Source organism: Biomphalaria glabrata, chromosome 5 (genome assembly GCF_947242115.1).
Source record: "Biomphalaria glabrata chromosome 5, xgBioGlab47.1, whole genome shotgun sequence".
Taxonomy (NCBI): Eukaryota; Metazoa; Mollusca; class Gastropoda; family Planorbidae; genus Biomphalaria; species Biomphalaria glabrata.
This window is the reverse complement of record NC_074715.1, coordinates 53,103,051-53,123,469: the sequence shown is the minus strand read 5'-3', so window position 1 is coordinate 53,123,469 and position 20,419 is coordinate 53,103,051. Positions and strand designations below refer to the sequence as shown.

Sequence of the window (20,419 nt, the reverse complement as noted above, 5' to 3'; positions counted from 1 at the left end):
ATCCATTTTTTTTCAATGGTCTTTGGCGACCCCCCTGGCAAATCGTCAATCGACTTCCAATGGGGTCGCGATCCACAGGTTGAGAACCCCTGCCATATGGGACATGGCACGATTCTCAGCAGCGGCTGCCGTTATACTTCCAGACAGAATTGATGGATTCTAAGAGCAGGAATATTTGGTTGGCCTCAATGACTTGTAGACAAACCACATTTACGTTTAATCTGTTGATATGATTTGATCACACCGTGTTACAATCGGGCAGATGAACAATGTTTCTTATTCGCTCCCCAGATATCCTCTGTAACGGGAGAAAATATGGTCGTGAATGTGAAAAAGACTGCTTTTGTTTCAACCAATCAGAAAAGTGTAAGGTCAGTACAGGAGGCTGTGTGTCAGGTTGTCCTGTTGGCTACTCTGGGGAAGATTGCAAGTCGGGTAAGTTTTTCTATGTTTAGATGTGTATCAAGTAGGCTAGATCTAATGATTATCAAGCTCTAGATCTAGAGTAGTTAATTTAATCCGGACATTACATGAATTCGGACTCTCGCTGTTTTTGTGGTCATTAAATCTTTATTTTGATATTTAATATGAAACTAGCGCGCTGTATAATGTGCTTGTCCATTTTCCAATGATTTTGGCCCAATTTCCTTCCATTTAGTTGTCTTTTTATGTAAGTAAAAATAATTTTTAATGTATAAGTCAGGTTGTTGTTTTTTCATATGTTACAGGATGACTTATACATCTTCCTAGGGTTAAGACTATATTTTTTGGTTGCTAAGTCTATGCTAATGAGCCCGGCAATATTTTTTTTTTTTTTTTTGGAGCTGATTTATTTGATTCATAAGCCAAGTTGTTTGATTCCATACAAATAAAAAATTAATAGAAGCTTAGGGTGTTTGAATTAAATTACGATTTTCTTACCAAAATTTATTTGAAACAGCCAGTTTTGGACATCGATGTTAATAATTACCAACGACTCACATTCTTGTCTCTTTCTGGTAAATATTAACATTAGTCTTCCAATCTCTAGACGTACTTAATCCTTTTTTTTTTATTCAATGAAGTCAAATTTGTTTTATAATCGCGTTTCTTTAAAAAATAAAAGTAACAACAGCTACACTTTATTTGCAATTCAACTTATTATCATATTCTGCCCAAAAAAAATAAAGTTTTTTTTTTGTTTTTATTATAAATTCTACATTAAGAGTCTCATAAACGCACAAATGTTAGTCATGGTACCAATCATCGGAGAAAAATTGAGGGCCCTAACGTAGGTAAAGAGACATTTTGAAACCTTTTCTTGGGGGGGGGGGGGGGGGGGTAGAGGATTTTATTTTATATACTTTGTGCCGACATTTCGGCGGGCCGGATGGAACCACGTCGCGGTCCGGATTTGGCCCGCGGGCGGTATTTTGGGCATCACTGATCTAGACCTACTAGATATAGATTTATTTAGAGAGAATATAGAGGATTCAGCTAGGGGCCTATTTAGGCAAGAATGGCTATCCTAACCTGTAGGCCTACTATAATCACTACCAAAGATCATCTGTATAAGAAATTTATTAAATGAATAAACTGTTTATGCAAACTGTGTACATGGATGTAAGATCGATAGCCGGCAAAATTGCCGGCTCGGTATCGGACTTTTTTTTCACATTCAATATCGTTTCGATCTTAATTAGTTAATAAGTCGAATTCAAAGAAAGACAGGAAGTTACAATTCTTATGTTACGGCGCATGCGTTTATTTCCGAACTTTCGCTTTTGATCAAAAACGTAAACAAAGTTAGAAACAAATCCGTATGTCCCCGGCCTGAGACGCCTTATTTAGATCTAGAATCTAGTAAATATAGAGTCTAGATCTAATTCTGATAAGTTTGATCTGCCGGCATAAAAATTGAAACCAGACCTAGAGGCTAGATCTAGTCTAGAGATCTAGATCTATTTCTACATTTTAAAATGATTTTAGAATCTCTAGAAGTTGAACGTATTTAAATAATTTAATTTAGTAATTTACCCGTACCGTATCATCGCCGTGCGTAAATATCATATTTCATTTGTACAAAAGTAACATAAACTCCTTCTTCCCTAGTCAGCCTAGTGCTATTAGAGCATGGAATGGGTTGCCTGAGCTAGCCAGGAAAACCAGTGACTTGGCAGAATTCAAGTCATTGGTTAATAATATACATCACACTTTTTTGAAGTAAAGTCTGTATTAGATCTAGATCTAGATCTATATAAGATAAGACATCATAAGACTGTATGAGTTTACTGTGAGTAGGCTATGACATGAGTATGAGGGTATCTGGAAATTTAGGCACCGGATAATTAGGCACCGGATATTTAGGCACCGGATATTTAGGCACCCGGAAATTTAGGCACCCGGATATTTAGGCACCCGGAAATTTAGGCACCCGGATAATTAGGCACCCGGAAATTTAGGCACCGGATAATTAGGCACTTTTTGACAAAGCGGAAAATTAGGCACCGGATAATTAGGCACTCTTTAATTAGCGACCTTAATTTTGAAAGTAGTTTTAAAATGTTAACGTATATGTTATCCTTAGGCTATGGGCTATCGGTGACGTTATAAAAAAAATAGCAACTATAACGATTCTTACTGAATTTTCATGATATAAAAGAAAAACTGACAAAACGAGGAAAAAAATGACAATCGTGAGAATGTGTGGAAAAAATGACTCCGGATTAATAGTCATTATAAAATATTGTTATGACCCTATTGGCGGCGCAAAAGGGTTAACTATAGGCTCAGCTGACACACACGTGAATCATTCAGGTCAGTGGGGCCATGGACAAGGGACAGTAGTACGAATACACGATTACACGCAAATATGACCAATGTTATGGTCATGTGATTGAAAGCCTGCGTGTACGAGAGACAGTGTGTAGGAAAGCGGCAGTTCAAGACCGGAGAGCGTCGAGACCGTGACTGTTAGTCGGCCATGAAGTCGGTCCTGGTTGAGTCCTCATGTGTTGATGTACAAGTCCAGAAAGAGAGACAGTAGAGTTTTGTACGGTGATGTACAGAGTGACATTTTTGTTGTTGATGTGTTTGATGCCAATTGTCTAGTATTGGCTGTTATCTACTTATTCACTCATTATTAAAGTACCCGATATTGTGGAGCTCTTGTTGTCAGGTTCTTGATGTGTTGATGTATTGTGTTGTGTTTAGCAGTGTTTACAGAAGGCCTGATGAGTAGGAAGAGAGATCGTAACAATATAGACCTCACAGGATTCAGGGAAGGGGAGGTAGAGTTGATTCTCTTCTCATTGCTTCCTGACCTTAGCCCTTCCCCCTCTACGCACTCCCTTTAGGGAGAGTATTTGTCGCGGGTAGATGTTGAACTAGGTCGTGAAAATGACGCAATGAGTCTCAAGGCTACACACTGGAGTACAGGGCAGGTTACAGCATTGAACATAACTGCTAAAATGGAAGTCTGGAGAAAATTGTCTTTTTATAGTGGGAATGGAGATGAGCAGGGTGGATTTGCGCGCGTTACTTATAGGAATTAAATATGTTGATAAACTAAAGTAGTATACATATTTTATAATAGCATTAATATCTATTATCAACACTCCTTCTTTTATATTGTTAATGGGTAACCCCTTTAGGAAGATCTATTGTGGGAGTGTAAAGGTGTGTTACGTCCTTCAAATGTGGTCATTAACTTTTATTGAATTAATATGTAGATTTATGTAATATAATATTTATATTTATATAAATAGCAATGGAAATCGCAAAACGGCTAGAAATTACGATAAAATATAATGTTTTGAAAATTTAAAAAAAAGTTTATGGAGAAGACAGATGAGTTGAAAATTTAAATATCATTTTTTTTTTTGGAATATTGGTCTCTTATTAATACTTATTCTGCTTATAGAAGATTGTTGAATTCCAATTTAACCCCGCCTTCTCTATCATAAACCAAATATATTTACTACAATTTTCGAGAAGGTTTGATTCCTCCATTCCTGTTGTGTTCAGTAGGCCTACCTTATACAATTATTTGTTTCTTCAGAATGAAAAAAAAAAAACGACAAAAAAGATTTCATACACTCATTATTAAACACACATACACACACATATTAAAAAAACAACAAAAAAAAACAACAACAACAACACTTGTTTCCCTAACTTGTTTCCCTAGCCTTCAGATTCACTACGTAACTTTTACGACTAAGTTTACATCTACCTGCGAGAAATCCTCTCATTTAAGTGAGAGTGTGTGCGCCCCCCCCCCGCCTATCCCATTTTAAGAGTACAACCCCTCCCTTTTCCACAAGCAGAGGGCGATTGCGATTATATTTATCACCAACACTCCCCGACATAATAAAAATATTTTATAATACTTTAATCCTACGTATTTACATTAGTAACTAAATATTTACACAATTTGCATAATCATCAATTAAAAAAAAACTCACCAGTCAACCTTAGGGGTTGGTGATGGACGGAAGCAATGAACAGAGAATCATCTCTACCTCCCCTCCTCTGAATGCTGTGATGTCTATATTATATAATGACTCAGGAGTCATTTTTTCCACACATTCTCATGATTGTCATTTTACCCATTTTGTCAGCTTTTCTTTAGTGAGAATCGTTATGGTTGCTATTTTTTTTTGATAACGTCACCGATAGCCCATAGCCTAAGGATAACATATACGTTAACATTTTAAAACTACTTTCAAAATTAAGGTCGCTAATTAAAGGGTGCCTAATTATCCGGTGCCTAATTTTCCGCCTTGTCAAAAAGTGCCTAATTATCCGGTGCCTAAATTTCCGGGTGCCTAATTATCCGGGTGCCTAAATTTCCGGGTGCCTAAATATCCGGGTGCCTAAATTTCCGGGTGCCTAAATATCCGGTGCCTAAATATCCGTAAATACGCGGTGCCTAAATATCCGGTGCCTAAATTTCCTAAATTCGAGTATGAGTATTCTATGCCTGTAATGCTGTATCAGTGTATGGTATGAACTATGAATAATGATAGATCTAGCCTAGCCCTAGCTGCTAGCTATAATCATGAGTATAATCCTATATAATCTAGTCATAGTCCTAATATAGTCTAGTCACTAGTCTCTAGAGTCTAGATCATCTCAGATGTCTCAGTATTTTATTTATATTTTTTGTTTTCGTATTTATGCATAATTTGAAAACATCTTAATGATTTCATGTGAGGGGCTATTCCTGGGGATCTTAAAATTTAGTAAATGTTAATAAAGAATTAAAATCTGAGTTTATTGATGCCTAAATATAGAGATTGTCTGTGATGTCTGGAATCAAATAATGTGGGTCAAATTTGTCTGAATTAAATGAAAACACATGGCCTCTTTGACCTTAAATATAATAAAAAATCTAGTTAGGGGTACAAATATAAGTAGTCATCCTTATTCTCCTTTAACTAAAGAAGATTTTGATACTTCATTTTCTTTTCTATGTCAAACCATTGTCAAATAATGCGTTGTCAAAGTCAAACTTTGAAATTTTGGCCTATAGGTGTGTCCGAATAGCATAAATTAATAAACTACTCTATATAGATCTAGATATCTAGAGTTAAATAATACAATAATTAGGTAGTGGCCTATTAATGTAGGACTATGTTTCTATTTTGAAACGTTGAAATGAAAAAGGTTCTAATCTATACCTAGATATAGAGTCTAGATCTAGTAATTTTTCCCCTTCCAAAAAAAAAGATCTACTTTCTGATATTCTGATGAGTCAGTAGATCTATTTACTAGTCACGAACCACCCAACATGCACTTCCATACTTTTCAAAATAAATATTTCTATTCATAAATATTATAATAAATATTCATACTGGCTGCTAGCTGAATCCTATACTCTAATTTGAACAATAACAATTATTGTTAAGTATGTGTTTAAGTACTAAATATTAGTATAGAATGTAGAGGTCTAGATCTAGATCTATATCAATAAATTTTCTTTCAAAAACTGCTGTAACGATTTTCTTGAAAATTTCTAAGTCTATGCATATATCTTTAAGAAAACAATTATTGTCTTTTTGACCACATTGGGAAACTTGTGGTTTCATTATCATAAAATTAATTTTCGCCATATCGTTTTCTTTCATGGTTTTTATAGGCGGCTCTTGAACATAATTGAGTTTTAAATGAATCTATAGATAATAATAATAATTATTATTATAGCTTTTATATAGCGCTACTTTCATGCTTATAGCATGCTCAGAGCGCTTTTGGTCCAATCTCATTTGTGGGGGGGAGGGGGTATCTAGGAGTTGGTTTTCTGTGCTGCCTTTAGGCGCTCAGTAAACACAACTCTGCCCGAGTCGGGTGTCGAACCTCGAGCCCCCTTCCAGGTAGCCAAGCCAAGTTCAAGTGCACTTGGCCTCTCAACCACGCTTTCCAATTTTATTTATAAAGCGCTGTTAACAAACAAAATGTAGGCTCAAGGCGCTTTAATAACATTACAAACACAAACACGACAATAGAAATCAAAAACTAATCTAAAAAAGTTTTAAACAAGTAGGTCTTAATGTTCTTCTTAAAAGTGGTATAGCATGTTGTCTGTCTGAGATCAATGGGGAGTGAGTTCCAAACCTTTGGTCCGTGCACTGAAAAAGCCTGCAGACCCTAGCTTTTGAGGGAGAAACGTGGCACCACTAAAAGAGTCCATTGAGCGTAGGGATCTCTGGGGGACATATGGAGTAATCAGTTCTCTAAGGTACAAGGGCATCTCATTGTTATATATACTGTGTTAGGTAGATCATATGAGCTCAGAAAAGTATCAACGTCCTTAACAAATTATTCAATTGAACGAGGCTCAGTCACTTGGTATTGTCTACTAAATGAAAATCTAATTAGGAAATTAAAATTTCTGTTAATAACTTCTCCATAGATTGCCCTGCTGGGACGTTTGGTAAGAAATGTTCAAGAAAATGTAACGAACACTGTGGCCAAGATGGCAGCTGCGAAAGAATCAATGGAACCTGTCTGCACAATTGTCAAGCTGGTTACTTGGGAGATTTTTGCAACCTAAGTTAGTTGGCTGCATCTTTAATGCTTGTTAGGCTTAGATGTTGTATTACATTTTTTAGTTGGCTACATCGTTAATGCTTGTTAGGCTTAGATGTTGTATTACATTTTTTAGTTGGCTACATCGTTAATGCTTGTTAGGTTTAGATGTTGTATTACATTTTTTTTTTAATCAAATCTAGACGAAAACAAATTAACCCATTTCTATTATTAGGCCTATTACATTCCCATTATTTATCTTTAGTTTAATGAAAAAAAGTTAAATAAGAATTCTGAAATGTCCCCCCCCCCCCCCCCCCCCCCACGCAAGAAAATAGATAGAAATCTTGTTTTCTAGGTCTTATCTAAAGTCAGTCTTTTAAAAACATGATGGCTTCACTCTAGAACCACTCAGCCACATCGCCCCCAATATTAGATATAGATTGATATATAAATGAGTATTCACCTCTGGCTGCCTGGTGGTGTAATATGCGCTTTGGACTGGGCTCAAAGTCACTTCTGCCTTCCCTGCCTTATCTTATCTTATCTTATATAATACAGACGTTACTTCAAAAAAGAAGATGATTACGTCCTACGCGTCATGCATTTAGTCATGCATATTAACCAATGACTTAAATTCTGCCAAGTCACTGGTTTTCCTGGCTAGCTCAGGCAACCCATTCCATGCTCTAATAGCACTAGGGAAGAAGGAGTATTTGTACAAATTTGTCCTAGCATATGGGACGAGGAATGTGCCTTTATCTTTGTGTCCTTCAGAGTATTTTATTAAATTTTGTTTTTGTATTTGAAGATTATGGTTCAGTGTTTTATGTATTATTGCTACTTTACTTTTGAGCCTTCTGTCCTGAAGGCTTTCTAAATTTAGTGATTTTACTAAAGGTGTTACTCTAGTCAAATGTGAATATGTGGAAAGTTTGGACTATGATGTAATAATCTTCAATTTTGAAGGAACATCTAAAATGTAAAACAAACACCCTATTTTAGAAATATACTCATTAACTAGAAATAATGTCTAACCTTTGTAAAAGTTAATGCTGATAGTTCTTGAAATAAGTTAACCTCCTTACGACCACTTCTTACAGAGTAAAAAAGTTATTTTTGTGTCTTTCTCAGTACTTTGGTTATGGTTATGTGAAAGTTATAGTTTTATGTTTATATTTTTTTATTATTGCTACTTAATTTTCAGTCTTTGTCCTAGAGTGTCTCTTTAAATTAAGTGATTTTACTTTTAAAGCTCTTCTCTGGTGTTGAATGTTAGTATTTATTTATTTTTAACCTCACAACTCTTATTTTGCGTCAGCTCAAGTTTGGTCTTTTGTGTAAATTACATTTCAGCTTGTCCATCTGGTCAGTATGGTCAGCAGTGCCAACACACTTGTAGCCCTAATTGTAAAGCCTCTAACCAATGTGATTTTGTCAGTGGGTCATGCCTTGGAGGATGCATTCATGGATACAAGGGACATAACTGTAGTGAGAGTAAGTTATAATTAAAAACCTATTTAAACTTGTGTTAACTCTCTAATCAGTAAAACAACTATTCTTTGATGTAGCTAGTCTAGATAAATTCTATACATTTTTACATTCATTTATTTTTTTGATTTGGTGACTAGTTAGTAAATTAAGTAATGAAATCTAGATCTAATTAATCTAGAACACAGACAAATTAAGCACAGGTAAGTTTCCATCATTCTCTGATCTGTGACTCGGAAGTCTTCTCATGTCCTGGTTTTCGGATATATATAAATCTACATTCTTGCGATCGGCATTGCAAGGCTGTTAATGCCTGAACAGGTAATGGTTTTAAGCGTATACCTATAAAATGCATCTCAAACAGCCTCTGACAACTTGTTCAACTCCTGGCCTTAACATCTGGTTCAAATATTGAGCGGCAGAACTGTTACCACTGACAAGAAAAGGTATCTGAAAAGCAGGCACGAAGCCAATGTACCAGTTAATATGAAGATAGAATAAAAAACTCTACTCTTAATTTGTGCAAATGCAATGTGTGGTCCTAACAAACCGACCTCAATGATAACTTACTGGACAAAAGAGATGCTAGAAAATCTGCATTATCAAATTATGACTTTGACTGAAGGAGGCTAACAATATAAATTTACATTCTTGCAATTACCTTTAGAAAGATAATAATAATAATAATAATAATAATAGAGATATACCACAAATTTCAGAAATGTTAACTTGCTCTTACTCAAAAAATGTGTAACGCTTTTATCTTTAGCTTTTAAAAGCATGTCCGTCATTAAACAAAGAGCTCAGCCCAACTTTTTTTTTTTTAGGCTGGATTATAAGTTTTATTTTGTTAAATAATGAATGATCTAAAACAATGAAATTAGTGACTCTAAGTGCTTTATAAATGTTTGAACAATCGTACAAATTTCACGAGTGTCCATCTGGTCAGTATGGTCAGAAATGCCAATACAGGTGTAGCGGTACTTGTGGAGGAAGTAAAAACTGTAATCACATCAACGGAACTTGTCTTGAAGGATGTGAGAATGGGTATGAGGGACATAACTGTACTGAAAGTAAGCTGAAATCCAGTTAGAAAAGGCCATAACTCGTTGATACAAAATTTCAAATAGTAACAGTATTCTTTACAAAGCTTTAGATCTTTGATTACATCTATTCCTCTTCAGAGTGCCCATCTGGTCAGTATGGTCATTTGTGCCTAAACATCTGTAGCCTAAATTGTGGTGGAAATGAAAAATGTGATCATGTAAATGGTTCTTGCCTGGAAGGCTGTAAAGAAGGATTTACAGGACATCACTGTAACGAAGGTAAATTTATTGAAACATGATTTTTTTCTCTCTCTTGTACTTGTTAACTAATTTCCCACACTACTTATCTGTAGGTCTAATTATGGACTTGCTGTGTTGTTAGTCACAAGCTGGGAAGCTGTACATCACCTTATTAGTCTTAATTGGTTCTAGGTTTGCCCTAGATTATAGCTATACTAGATTTGTTTTTTTTTTCTTTTCTGTTTCCAATGTTCCTTCAAATTTAAAGATTATCACATTCCAGTTGAAATCTCCAGCAGGACAGTGTGGGATGGTGTTAGTCCTTGAAAACTCATTTTATTTTTTTATCAAAATAATTCGCACTGAAAGAGTTAAAAAAAACAAAAAAAAAACAGGTTCTCAAAAGTAATACAGTTCATTAAGCTAGATCTCTTAAGTAACTTCTTATTACATTTGCTTCGCTGTGTTCCTCTGGTCAGTGTGGCCGTCAATGCAAACATAGATATGGCCGTAATAGGAGAGGAAGTCAAATCTGTGTAACGAGTTTGTTGAAATCAGGACAAATTTCCATTTGAGCTTGATATTTTGTTGTGTAGTCTGTAAAATTATATCCATCAGAACTAATAAATTATAATTATATTACTTGTTTCAGTGTGTCCATCTGGTCATTATGGTCAGCAATGCAAATCAAGATGTAGTCAGAACTGTGGAGGTAATGAAAAATGTAGCCATGTCAATGGGTCCTGTCTAGAAGGATGTAAGGACGGATACCTATGGGAATATTGTCTTGATAGTAAGTATAAAGCAAGTAAAGATGGCTGCCTCGACGTGTAGTATACTCTCATAACTGTCATTTGTTGGTCTCAAAGGTCCTGGACTTGAACCCGTCAGTTTGCCATCCCCCGTTGTCCTAAGGGAGGTTTAGGCTAGGATGTAAATATCTTCAGAATAAAAAAAAACCCATCCTAATATGTAGTGGGAAGCGTGGTCGAGAGGCTTAGTACGCTTGAACTTGGCTTGGCTTGGGGGGGGGGGGCTTGAGGTTCGACACCTGACTTGAGCAGATTTGTGTTTACTGAGCCCCTATAGGCAGCACTCTCCCAGATACCCCCTACCCTCACTGATACACAAATAAGATAGGACCATAGCGTTCTGGGCATGCTATAAAAAGCATGAAAGTAGCGCTATATAAAAGCTATAATTATTTTTACAGTCATCTTCAAGTCTAGAGGATATGAAAAATGTGCTCATCTTCTATGTTGAAGGAGGAGCTATATATAATTACTATTATTAAACATTTCTAAAAAAAATTTCTACTTTAATGAGTATCTAATTAACTAATGTATGTTGCTTAAATGTGTTAGTGTGTGAAGAATTACTATTGAAATATTAAAATACAACTGTTTCAGTGTGTCCATCTGGTCAGTATGGTCAGCAATGCAAATCAAGATGTAGTCAGAACTGTGGAGGTAATGAAACATGTAGCCATATCAATGGGTCCTGTCTGGAAGGGTGTAAGGCTGGATACCAAGGGCATAATTGTTCTGACAGTAAGTTTAGGCTTTCACACAAAAAATTAATTAAAGGGAAGAAAATCTTACACATCATTTCATTATTTCTAATTTTCTTCAGTAGAACATAGTACAAGTTATAAATTAATTAAACACAGCCTCCTGTTCATGATCTTGACATCCTTCAAAGAACAACTTGAGTTTATGTCCTAGATAGTGTGATGAAATTCAGGGGAAGTAGTTGTGGTGGGAATGATGTTGCCCACACTGCAATCCCCCCCCCCCTCCCCTTCTCTATCTTGCTGATGTGTCTAAAGGAACAGTGGTAAATACCCAATACAGCACTATTGCAGGTTGGCACCTGAAGCCTTTTTTCTTTGTGCACAGATGCAAGGCAGCAGAGGTTTGGTTTGGGCTTTTCCTCTTGGTGGGTAGCCAGCCAATACTGATGAATCCCTTCCTGCCCAAAGCTGCCAGTGGCTTGCCCTTTCTCCTGTAAGTGTGCTAACAAATCCATCAAGGTCAATACCTGAAGGACAGGAGCTGTTTGTTTTGTTTTACATGTTTTGGATGTTCCTCCAGAGTTGAAGATGATCTACTTCCTAGACCAAAACCTCCCGTGGATGATGGGGGGATGGCAGCGGCTGGTATGAACCCTGGACCATCAAGACAAGCTTACATCATCCCAGGGTGCACACCTTCCATTGGAAACATTTTTAGAGATCGTGGGGTGATTGCAACCATGACTACTTCTTCTTCTTCCTCTCTTATCCTTTTCTTCTTCTTCTTCTTTTGCAACCACTACCACTTCTGCTACCTATATATATTATTATTATTATTATAGCTTTTATATTTATATAGCGCTACTTTTATGCTTATAGCATGCTCAGAGCGCTTTTGGTCCAATCTCATTTGTGGACCGGGGGGGGGGGGGGGGGGGAGGGGGTATCTAGGAGTTAGTTCTCAGTACACACAACTCTGCCCGAGTCGGGTGTCGAACCTCGAGCCCCCTTCTAGGTAGCCAAGCCTAGCCAAGTTCAAGCGCACTTGGCCTCTCGACCACGCTTCCCACGTGCAAATCAAGATGTAGTCAGAACTGTGGATGTAATGAAAAATACAGCCATATCAATGGGCCCTGTCCAGAAGGATGTAAGGATGGATACGCAGGGGAATATTGTCTTGATAGTAAGTATAAGCAAGTAAAGATGGCTGCCTGGAAGTTATATTACTATATATATTCATTTTTTATTAGCCTGTTCCTCTGGTCAGTATGGTCAGTGGTGCAAATTCAGATGCAGTTTCAATTGCAAAGGAGATGAAAGCTGTAACCACACAAATGGGGCATGTCTAGAAGGGTGCAAAGATGGATTCATGGGACTAGGATGTATTGATATTAAGAAAACATTCCCATTAATTTTGAATAACTTGTCAAAAACATTATAAAAAAAAAAATTTTATCTGTAAAATATGTCATTAAACAGAGCCAAAAGATAAAACTTTTAGTTTAGCCTTCAATGAATAGAGCCTTAAAAAAAAAGAAGACTTTTTTGTTTTTTTTAAAAGTTACTTTACTGCTAGTGTATGGACTGTAATGTTTGTTTAAACATTAGTAAATATTTATTGATGAAAGTGTTGTGAAAGTAGCAAATTTCGTCATTTATTATTATTAAAGTAACCTTAATATTTGTTCAATTTCTTATTAGCTTGTCCCTCTGGCATGTATGGTCAGCAGTGCAAAATCAGATGTTTCAATTGCAGAGATGAAAGCTGTAACCATACTAATGGCGCATGTCTAGAAGGCTGTAAAGATGGATTCAAGGGACAACAATGTTTTGATAGTAAGTGTAACAATGGGAGATACACACATGGACTAGATGTTTACTTTGTAATTTACAAATCTTATAAAAATTTCTTAAAGTGTGAGTATAAAGCCTGTAAAGACACATTCACCAGTGAAAATATATTTTCTCAGGCTTGGACCCTATTTACCTGAAGCTCTTTAGTTCTTTGAGCAAACTGATGCTAGCATTAGGATCTAAAAATTATAATAAAAAAAAAACAACAAACTACTAATTCTCTAGACAGCCTTCTGCATGTGCTATCGATAGATAAATATCTAGTCAATATCTATTTCATTTTTCTTATAACCTAGCTTACTACGACACCCCAGATGTTATCTTTACCATGTCTGTTTAATTTACAACTTATTTAGTTTAAAAAAGGCATACATACAATATTTAAAAACAAACCCTCACAACCTCACTGTCTTAATGCAATGTACGGGACCCTACACATTAATATCAAAAGATAATTTAGCATTGTGATTTGTTTATTGAAAACCAAAATTTCTGAGAAATCAGTTTAGTTTAAAAGTAATTCATATGCTTACAAGCTAAACTAACCCCCTACACTACATTTGTTTTTTCAGAGTGTCCATCTGGTCAGTATGGTCAGCAATGCCAACACTTTTGCAGTCCTAATTGTCAAGGGACTAAAACCTGTAATCATATCAATGGATCATGTCAAGACGGTTGTAAAGATGGATACAAGGGACATAACTGTTCTGAAAGTAAGTTGAAATTAAGATACTTACTTAGATGTAAGTGGATCAGAGTAGTCACCATGTATGAATAGATATTCTTTGTAAAGAAATAATCATTTTATTTAATATTTTTAGGCTGTCAATCTGGATGGTATGGCCAGGGATGTCAACACATCTGTAGTCAAAACTGTGGTGGAAATAAAACTTGTAATCATATCAATGGGACATGTCTTGAAGGATGTAAAAATGGATACATTGAACATGACTGCAGTGAGAGTACGTTGAAATACATAAATACAAAATACATTTTAAATTTTCTTTGTATTCATAAAGCTAATAACCATCAGTATTTAAATTAACCTACAGTTTTTTTTTTATCATTAATGTTCCTTAAAAATAAGATTCTTTATTCCTGTTAACCTCAAACAACATTAAATAACCTTTGTCTGATGATGTTGGTGGTCAGATGGATTTACATAGTTGTGTCAATGTTTGTGGAAATCTAGAAAAAAAATCTATTTGATTTTGATATCTAGTTTATAAACTTATAAAGATGGACGTAGGCTCCCAAATGTAAAGAAAGGGGTTTGAATGTTGTAGATGCGACCCTTAGAGTAAAAATGTGGATTGATGGTCCTTTTACTTTTAAGGTGTGGTTGGGCTGTGTGCGATGTTAGATAACAGGCTCCATGTGGGTATATTTGACACCACACTGGGCTGATTTATGATGTCGGATAATAGCTAGTTAGACACTAGATACATGTGTTAGATCATTTACAAGCACAGACTATTAAAAGGTTGCTAGGACCCATTACAACACTCAATGAATGATTATTCAACATAGAGCTTCTTTACATTATCAAACAAAATCATGTAGATATTAATCAAAGATTGTTAGGTGGCCTAAGTACACATGCAAAAGAGTGTAGATTCAATGTCATAAAGCCAGATTTATAGGAACTCAACTGACTTACAGTAGCATAAACATATATATAATACAATAAAGAGCTACTATTAACAGTAAAAAAAAACAAAATAGTCATCATAATTAGAGGGAAGACACACACACACAGACCAGCATTCCAACTGGCTACTGGCCTAAGCACATAACCTGTGTTTAAAACTCTATTCCCATGTCCAATTCACAATAAAAAATAATACATACACACACATTCCAACATCTAATACACCCATGCTCGTAAAATCCATCACAATTAATAATTTATAACAGACAGGTTTGGTCTCAGCAACTAGTTTATCTAGTTGAAAGTTTAGTGTGTGTTAAAGAAATATTGATAAATCTTTTTTATTGCATTTTGTATTAGTGTGTCCATCTGGTCGCTATGGTCCACAATGCCAACAAAGATGTAGCCCTAACTGTGGAGGCAATGAAGAATGTAACCATGTAAATGGATCTTGCCTGGAAGGTTGTAAAGATGGATACCAAGGAGAGAGTTGTGTTGAAAGTAAGTGTCTTACAAGGAAAATTAAATACTTAATATCTCTGTTGTTGGAAGTTATCTTATATATTACAGACGTTACTTCAAAAAAGAAGATGATTACGTCGTACTTGTCATGCATATCAACCAATGACTTAAATTCTGCCAAGTTCTGGCTGTCTAAGGCAACCCATTCCATAGTCTAATAGCACTAGGGAAGAAGGAGAATTTGTACAAATTTGTCCTAGCCTATGGAATTTGAAATATGCCTTTATCTTTGTGTCTTTCTGAGTATTTTATTAAATTTTGTATTTGAAGATTATGGTTCAGTGTTTTATGTATAGTTGCTACTTTACTTTTGAGTCTCCTCTCCTGAAGGCTTTCTAAATTTAGTGATTTTACTAAGGGTGCTACTCTAGTCAACTGTGAATATTCCTTTGTTATAAATTTCACTGTTCTATTTTGTATCTGCTCCAGTTTCTTTATGTTTTCTTTGAGTTGAGGGGTCCCAAACACAGGATGCATATTCTATTATTGGCCTAACCAAGGCTCATTGTTTGTCAAGAATTATTAATCATCATCATCATCATCATTCCTTTGTGTTCTTCATGGAACATAGGGCTGAAGCAAAAACATGCCACTCTCCACGGTCTCTTGCTAGTTTTTTAATGGCTTCCCATCTCTTTCCGGTCCCCTCGGCCGAGAAGAATTATTAATAATAAAATCATATTACACTTGTTCCAGAGTGTCCATCTGGTCAGTTTGGTCAGCAATGCCAACACTCTTGCAGTCCTAATTGTCAAGGGACTAAAACCTGTAATCATATCAATGGATCATGTCAAGACGGTTGTAAAGATGGATACAAGGGACATAACTGTTCTGAAAGTAAGTTGAAATTTAGATACTTACTTAGATGTAAGTGGATCAGAATAGCCACCATGTATGAATAGATATATATATTCTTTGTAAAGAAATAATCATTTTATTTAATATTTTTAGGTTGTCAAACTGGACGGTATGGCCAGGGATGTCAACACATTTGTAGTCAAAACTGTGGTGGAAATAAAACTTGTAATCATATCAATGGGTCATGTCTTGACGGATGTAAAGATGGATACAAGGGACATAACTGCAGTGAGAGTACGTTGAAATACATAAATACAAAATACATTTTGACTTTTCTTTGTATTCATCAAGCTAATAACCATCAGGATTTAAATTAACCTACAGACTTTAAGATGTTCTCCATTTTTCTATCATTAATAATAATGACAATAATAATAATTTTATTTATAAAGCGCTGTTAACATACAAAATGTAGGCTCAAGGCGCTGTGATAACATCACAGACACGACGACAGAAATCAAAAACTAATCTAAACAAGTTTTAATTAATGATACATGGAAATAAGATTCTTCATTAGTGTAAACTTTAAACAACATTACATAACTTTTGTTAGGACTCGGTGGCTGAGTGGTGAAGGGCTTGGCTTCCATACTGGATGAGTTCGAATCCTGGCGAAGACTAGGATTTTTATTTTCAGGATTTTTGGGCACCTTTTGAGTCCATCCAGCTCTACTGGGTACCTGACATTAGTTGGGGAAAAGTAAAGGGCGGTTGGTCGTTGTGCTGGCCACATGACACCCTTGTTAACGATGGGCTACAGAATCAGATGGCCTTTACATCATCTGCCCTATAGACCACAAGGTCTGAAAGGGGAACTTTACTTTTTTTTTAATACAACGCTGTCCCTGGTTGCACTTTTTCTTGTACATGTCTCCATTTTATTGCAACTCTTAAAGTAAAAAAAAAGTAAAGTTTGCCCTTTCAGATCTAGAGATCTATGGGGCAGATGATGTTAAGGTCATCTGTTACTATGGCCATTGGTTAACAAGCAGGGTGTTATGTGGCCAGCACAACGACCAACCGCCTTTACTTTCCCATCTAAAGTCGGGTACCCATTAGAGGTGTGTGGACTCATGGGGCGCCCCAAAAAATCCCGAAATTGAAAATCCCAGTCTTCACCGAGATTCGAACCCAGGACACCAGGTTCTGAAGCCGAGCGCTTAACCACTCATTCACCATGCCCCATTGCAACTCTTGGTATGCATAAATTATTCTGCAGTCAAATCTCAGTTTCTTTCTACTTGAGCTAAGTTAATTAAAGACATACAACAATAAACATTGGAAGAGACACAAGCAAGAACATCAATCTAAATCTTTATATAGATCATAACCTAGAGGCTAAATCTCTTTTTTTATAAGAAATAATTGGATTAATGTATTTTCAGCATGTCCATCTGGTCAATACGGACAGAACTGTGCACACAGTTGTAGTGTAAACTGTTGGGGAACTAGAAGCTGTAACCATATCAATGGCTCATGTATGGAAGGATGCCAAGATGGATACAAGGGACATAACTGTACTGAAAGTAAGACATTAGGAGACTAAAAACATTTGGTTTCGATCAGGCAAAAGAAACATCACTATTTTTCTTTTCTGCTTTCAACTATGCAATGGTCCTGTCAAATCACAGATTGTGTACTTTAAATCTTTTAACATGAATCACTAAACAATTATTTAATAAGTGTTATCTTATCTTAGTGTTAATCTAATTATCTTTTTAGACTAAAACATCAAGTGATCAAAGACAACCATTACTAGTAGAGGGTTTAAGGGAGATCACTCTCTAGTCTTACAACTTTGAAGATTTGGTTGTCATTGTTTGTTCAGCTTATTAAATTTATGTTCAAATATTCCTTGTTAGAGATTCACTGTCAATAATAAGATGACATTTATGCAGAGGTAAATCACTTGGCCTTATGGATTGACCTTTCTAAGCTAGACTATTGTTATATTCTAAATCAGTGTTTCCCAAACTTTTTCATTCACACATTCTGGGTATTTAGCGGAACAATTTGTTAATTTTTTAGGTTGGATTTTTTTCTACTTGTTAAATAAAATTAAGCTATATGATAAATAAAGTATTAAAAAAAACAACAACTATATATATATATACAGAGAGTGAGATCAATCTGAATTCTAATATCTTTCTATTATCTAATATTTTAGACCTTGACCTTGTTACATCAGATTTTATGAAGCTGAAGTTAAAGGATTAAAACAATAGCTTGTTTTAAAATATTGTGTGTACTCTTTAGAAAAAACTAGACCAGAAATCATTTAATGGTTCATCTTTTATTGTATCTTTGTTGCAAACTAGATTTCAGTTCAAAGTTCATAGTGTTGTTTTTATGTATAATTTATTTTGTTACTAAGAAGAACTATTAAAATCTTTTTTTTTTTTCCCCTGCATTTACTTAGAGATTAATTGACGGGGGGGCCCACTTGTTAAATGTTCCAGTAGCTCGTGGAACATCTCTTGAGGTTAGTGTTAATGTGAAACCCAGTTTGGGAAACACTGATCTAAATGTTGTAATGTTTGATCAACAACTTAACAGGCTACTTCAGTACATCAGTTTTCTGCCTTAAGTTGTTGTTTTTTTACAAAACTTATATCAAGTCACTCTGTCTGTCTGGTACAAATTTTGTACATGTTATTTCTCACACTTTCCTTTCTCCGATCAAGTTGAAACTTTGCACCATTATTTATTGCCTCTAGCAAAATGTGAATCAATTAGAAAAAAAATTGACCAAATATTTTGTCAATTAGTCATAATTAATTATTTTTAATTTTGGCTTAATAAATTACACTGGCTTTCTTTTCAAGAAAAGCCAGAATGAAGTATCAAATATAGGGCTAATAAATGATCTGCTCAGCCATGTTTGAAAACTTATCTTTATTATTTTCTCCGATAACTTTCTTGACTACTCTTTAAAAACAACTTTTTTTCTTCTTTTACGTTGTCAGTTTTTTTTTTAGTATACAACGCTCTCTCTCTTATATATATATAATCTGTGGCATTTTACGTCTTGAGAACCGATCTTTGTAACATCTTGTGTGACTAAAGAGGCCAATCTTCAATACACAGCTGCAGCCACAGGTTGGGCACCCTTCTTTCTATTACTTTTGTGTATGGCATCTGCAATTCGGGACCCTTCCTTTATGCTTGCGCTTTTTGTGAATCTACCCAGTGCCATCTTGTAACATCTTGTGTGACTAAAGAGGCCAATCTTCAATACACAGCTGCAGCCACAGGTTGGGCACCCTTCTTTCTATTACTTTTGTGTATGGCATCTGCAAAATTCGAGACCCTGCCTTTATGCTTGCGCTTTATGTGAACCTACCCAGTGCCACTTTTTCCCAACTGTTGGGGTCAATCCTGTAGATCTTCCTACAGGAGTTTGCATCATATAAATATATCTAAACAGTTGGACTAACATCTTTAGTTATTTTGATATTATAAACATAACTAAATATTTTCAGCGTGTCCATCTGGTCAGTATGGTCAGCAATGCCAATTCAACTGTAGTGTTAACTGTGGAGGAAGTGGACGCTGTAACCACGTCAGTGGATCATGTTTGGATGGATGTCAAGATGGATACAAAAGATATAAATGTACTGAGAGTAAGTTCAAATGAAGAGAACTATTGAACAATATCTTAATAATAATAATAATAATAATAATAATCTTTATTGTCGTAAAGAAATTTGTTTTACAATTTGTGCATTACACCAAACAAAACACTGTAACGTAAAAATAAACAAATTTAACATTCACATGACTCGCTCATAACTTAAATATGGAGGTGCAGTGGTTGAGTGGTAAAGCCCTTGGCTACTGAACCAATGGGTTCCAGGTTCCAATACTGGTGAAGACTGATTTTTAATTTTAGGATCTTTAGGTTGCCTCTGAGTTCACTCTGCTCTTAAGGGTACTTGACATTAGTTGGGGAAAAGTTGAGGTTGTTAGTCATTGTGATGGCCACATGACACCCTCATTAACTACAGTCTACACAAACATATCACTAATACATCTTCCCTGTAGATCGCAAGGTCTGAAATGAAAATTTCACTTACATATCTTAATTTTATAAGCATAAAAACTAAATTTACTATATAGAGAATATTCTTAAATATTGGTACTAAAATATATATATATATATATATATATAGAAACATGTGTGAGCTAATTATTTATATATTGTAAACAACTGACTAGCGATTTGGGCTATAT

The 20,419-nt window shown here is 35.4% G+C and overlaps 1 protein-coding gene across 6 annotated transcripts in view; it reads left to right on the top strand.

The window, feature by feature from the left end:
• The window catches only part of LOC106078504 (multiple epidermal growth factor-like domains protein 6), a 41,561-nt gene that overhangs the window by 8,906 nt on the left and 12,236 nt on the right, over window positions 1–20,419 (top strand). For 2 of the 6 annotated variants that reach the window (XM_056030466.1, XM_056030462.1), the window contains exons 2-15: window positions 292–435; window positions 6,896–7,036; window positions 8,368–8,508; window positions 9,687–9,827; window positions 10,441–10,581; window positions 11,198–11,338; window positions 13,003–13,137; window positions 13,728–13,868; window positions 13,977–14,117; window positions 15,167–15,307; window positions 16,025–16,165; window positions 16,280–16,420; window positions 17,572–17,712; window positions 19,669–19,809. In XM_056030466.1, coding sequence (XP_055886441.1) covers window positions 292–435; window positions 6,896–7,036; window positions 8,368–8,508; window positions 9,687–9,827; window positions 10,441–10,581; window positions 11,198–11,338; window positions 13,003–13,137; window positions 13,728–13,868; window positions 13,977–14,117; window positions 15,167–15,307; window positions 16,025–16,165; window positions 16,280–16,420; window positions 17,572–17,712; window positions 19,669–19,809 — 1,971 coding nt within the window. The remainder of the gene's footprint in view (window positions 1–291; window positions 436–6,895; window positions 7,037–8,367; window positions 8,509–9,686; window positions 9,828–10,440; window positions 10,582–11,197; window positions 11,339–13,002; window positions 13,138–13,727; window positions 13,869–13,976; window positions 14,118–15,166; window positions 15,308–16,024; window positions 16,166–16,279; window positions 16,421–17,571; window positions 17,713–19,668; window positions 19,810–20,419) is intronic. The other 4 variants (XM_056030464.1, XM_056030463.1, XM_056030465.1 and 1 more) reach the window with 4 other exon arrangements.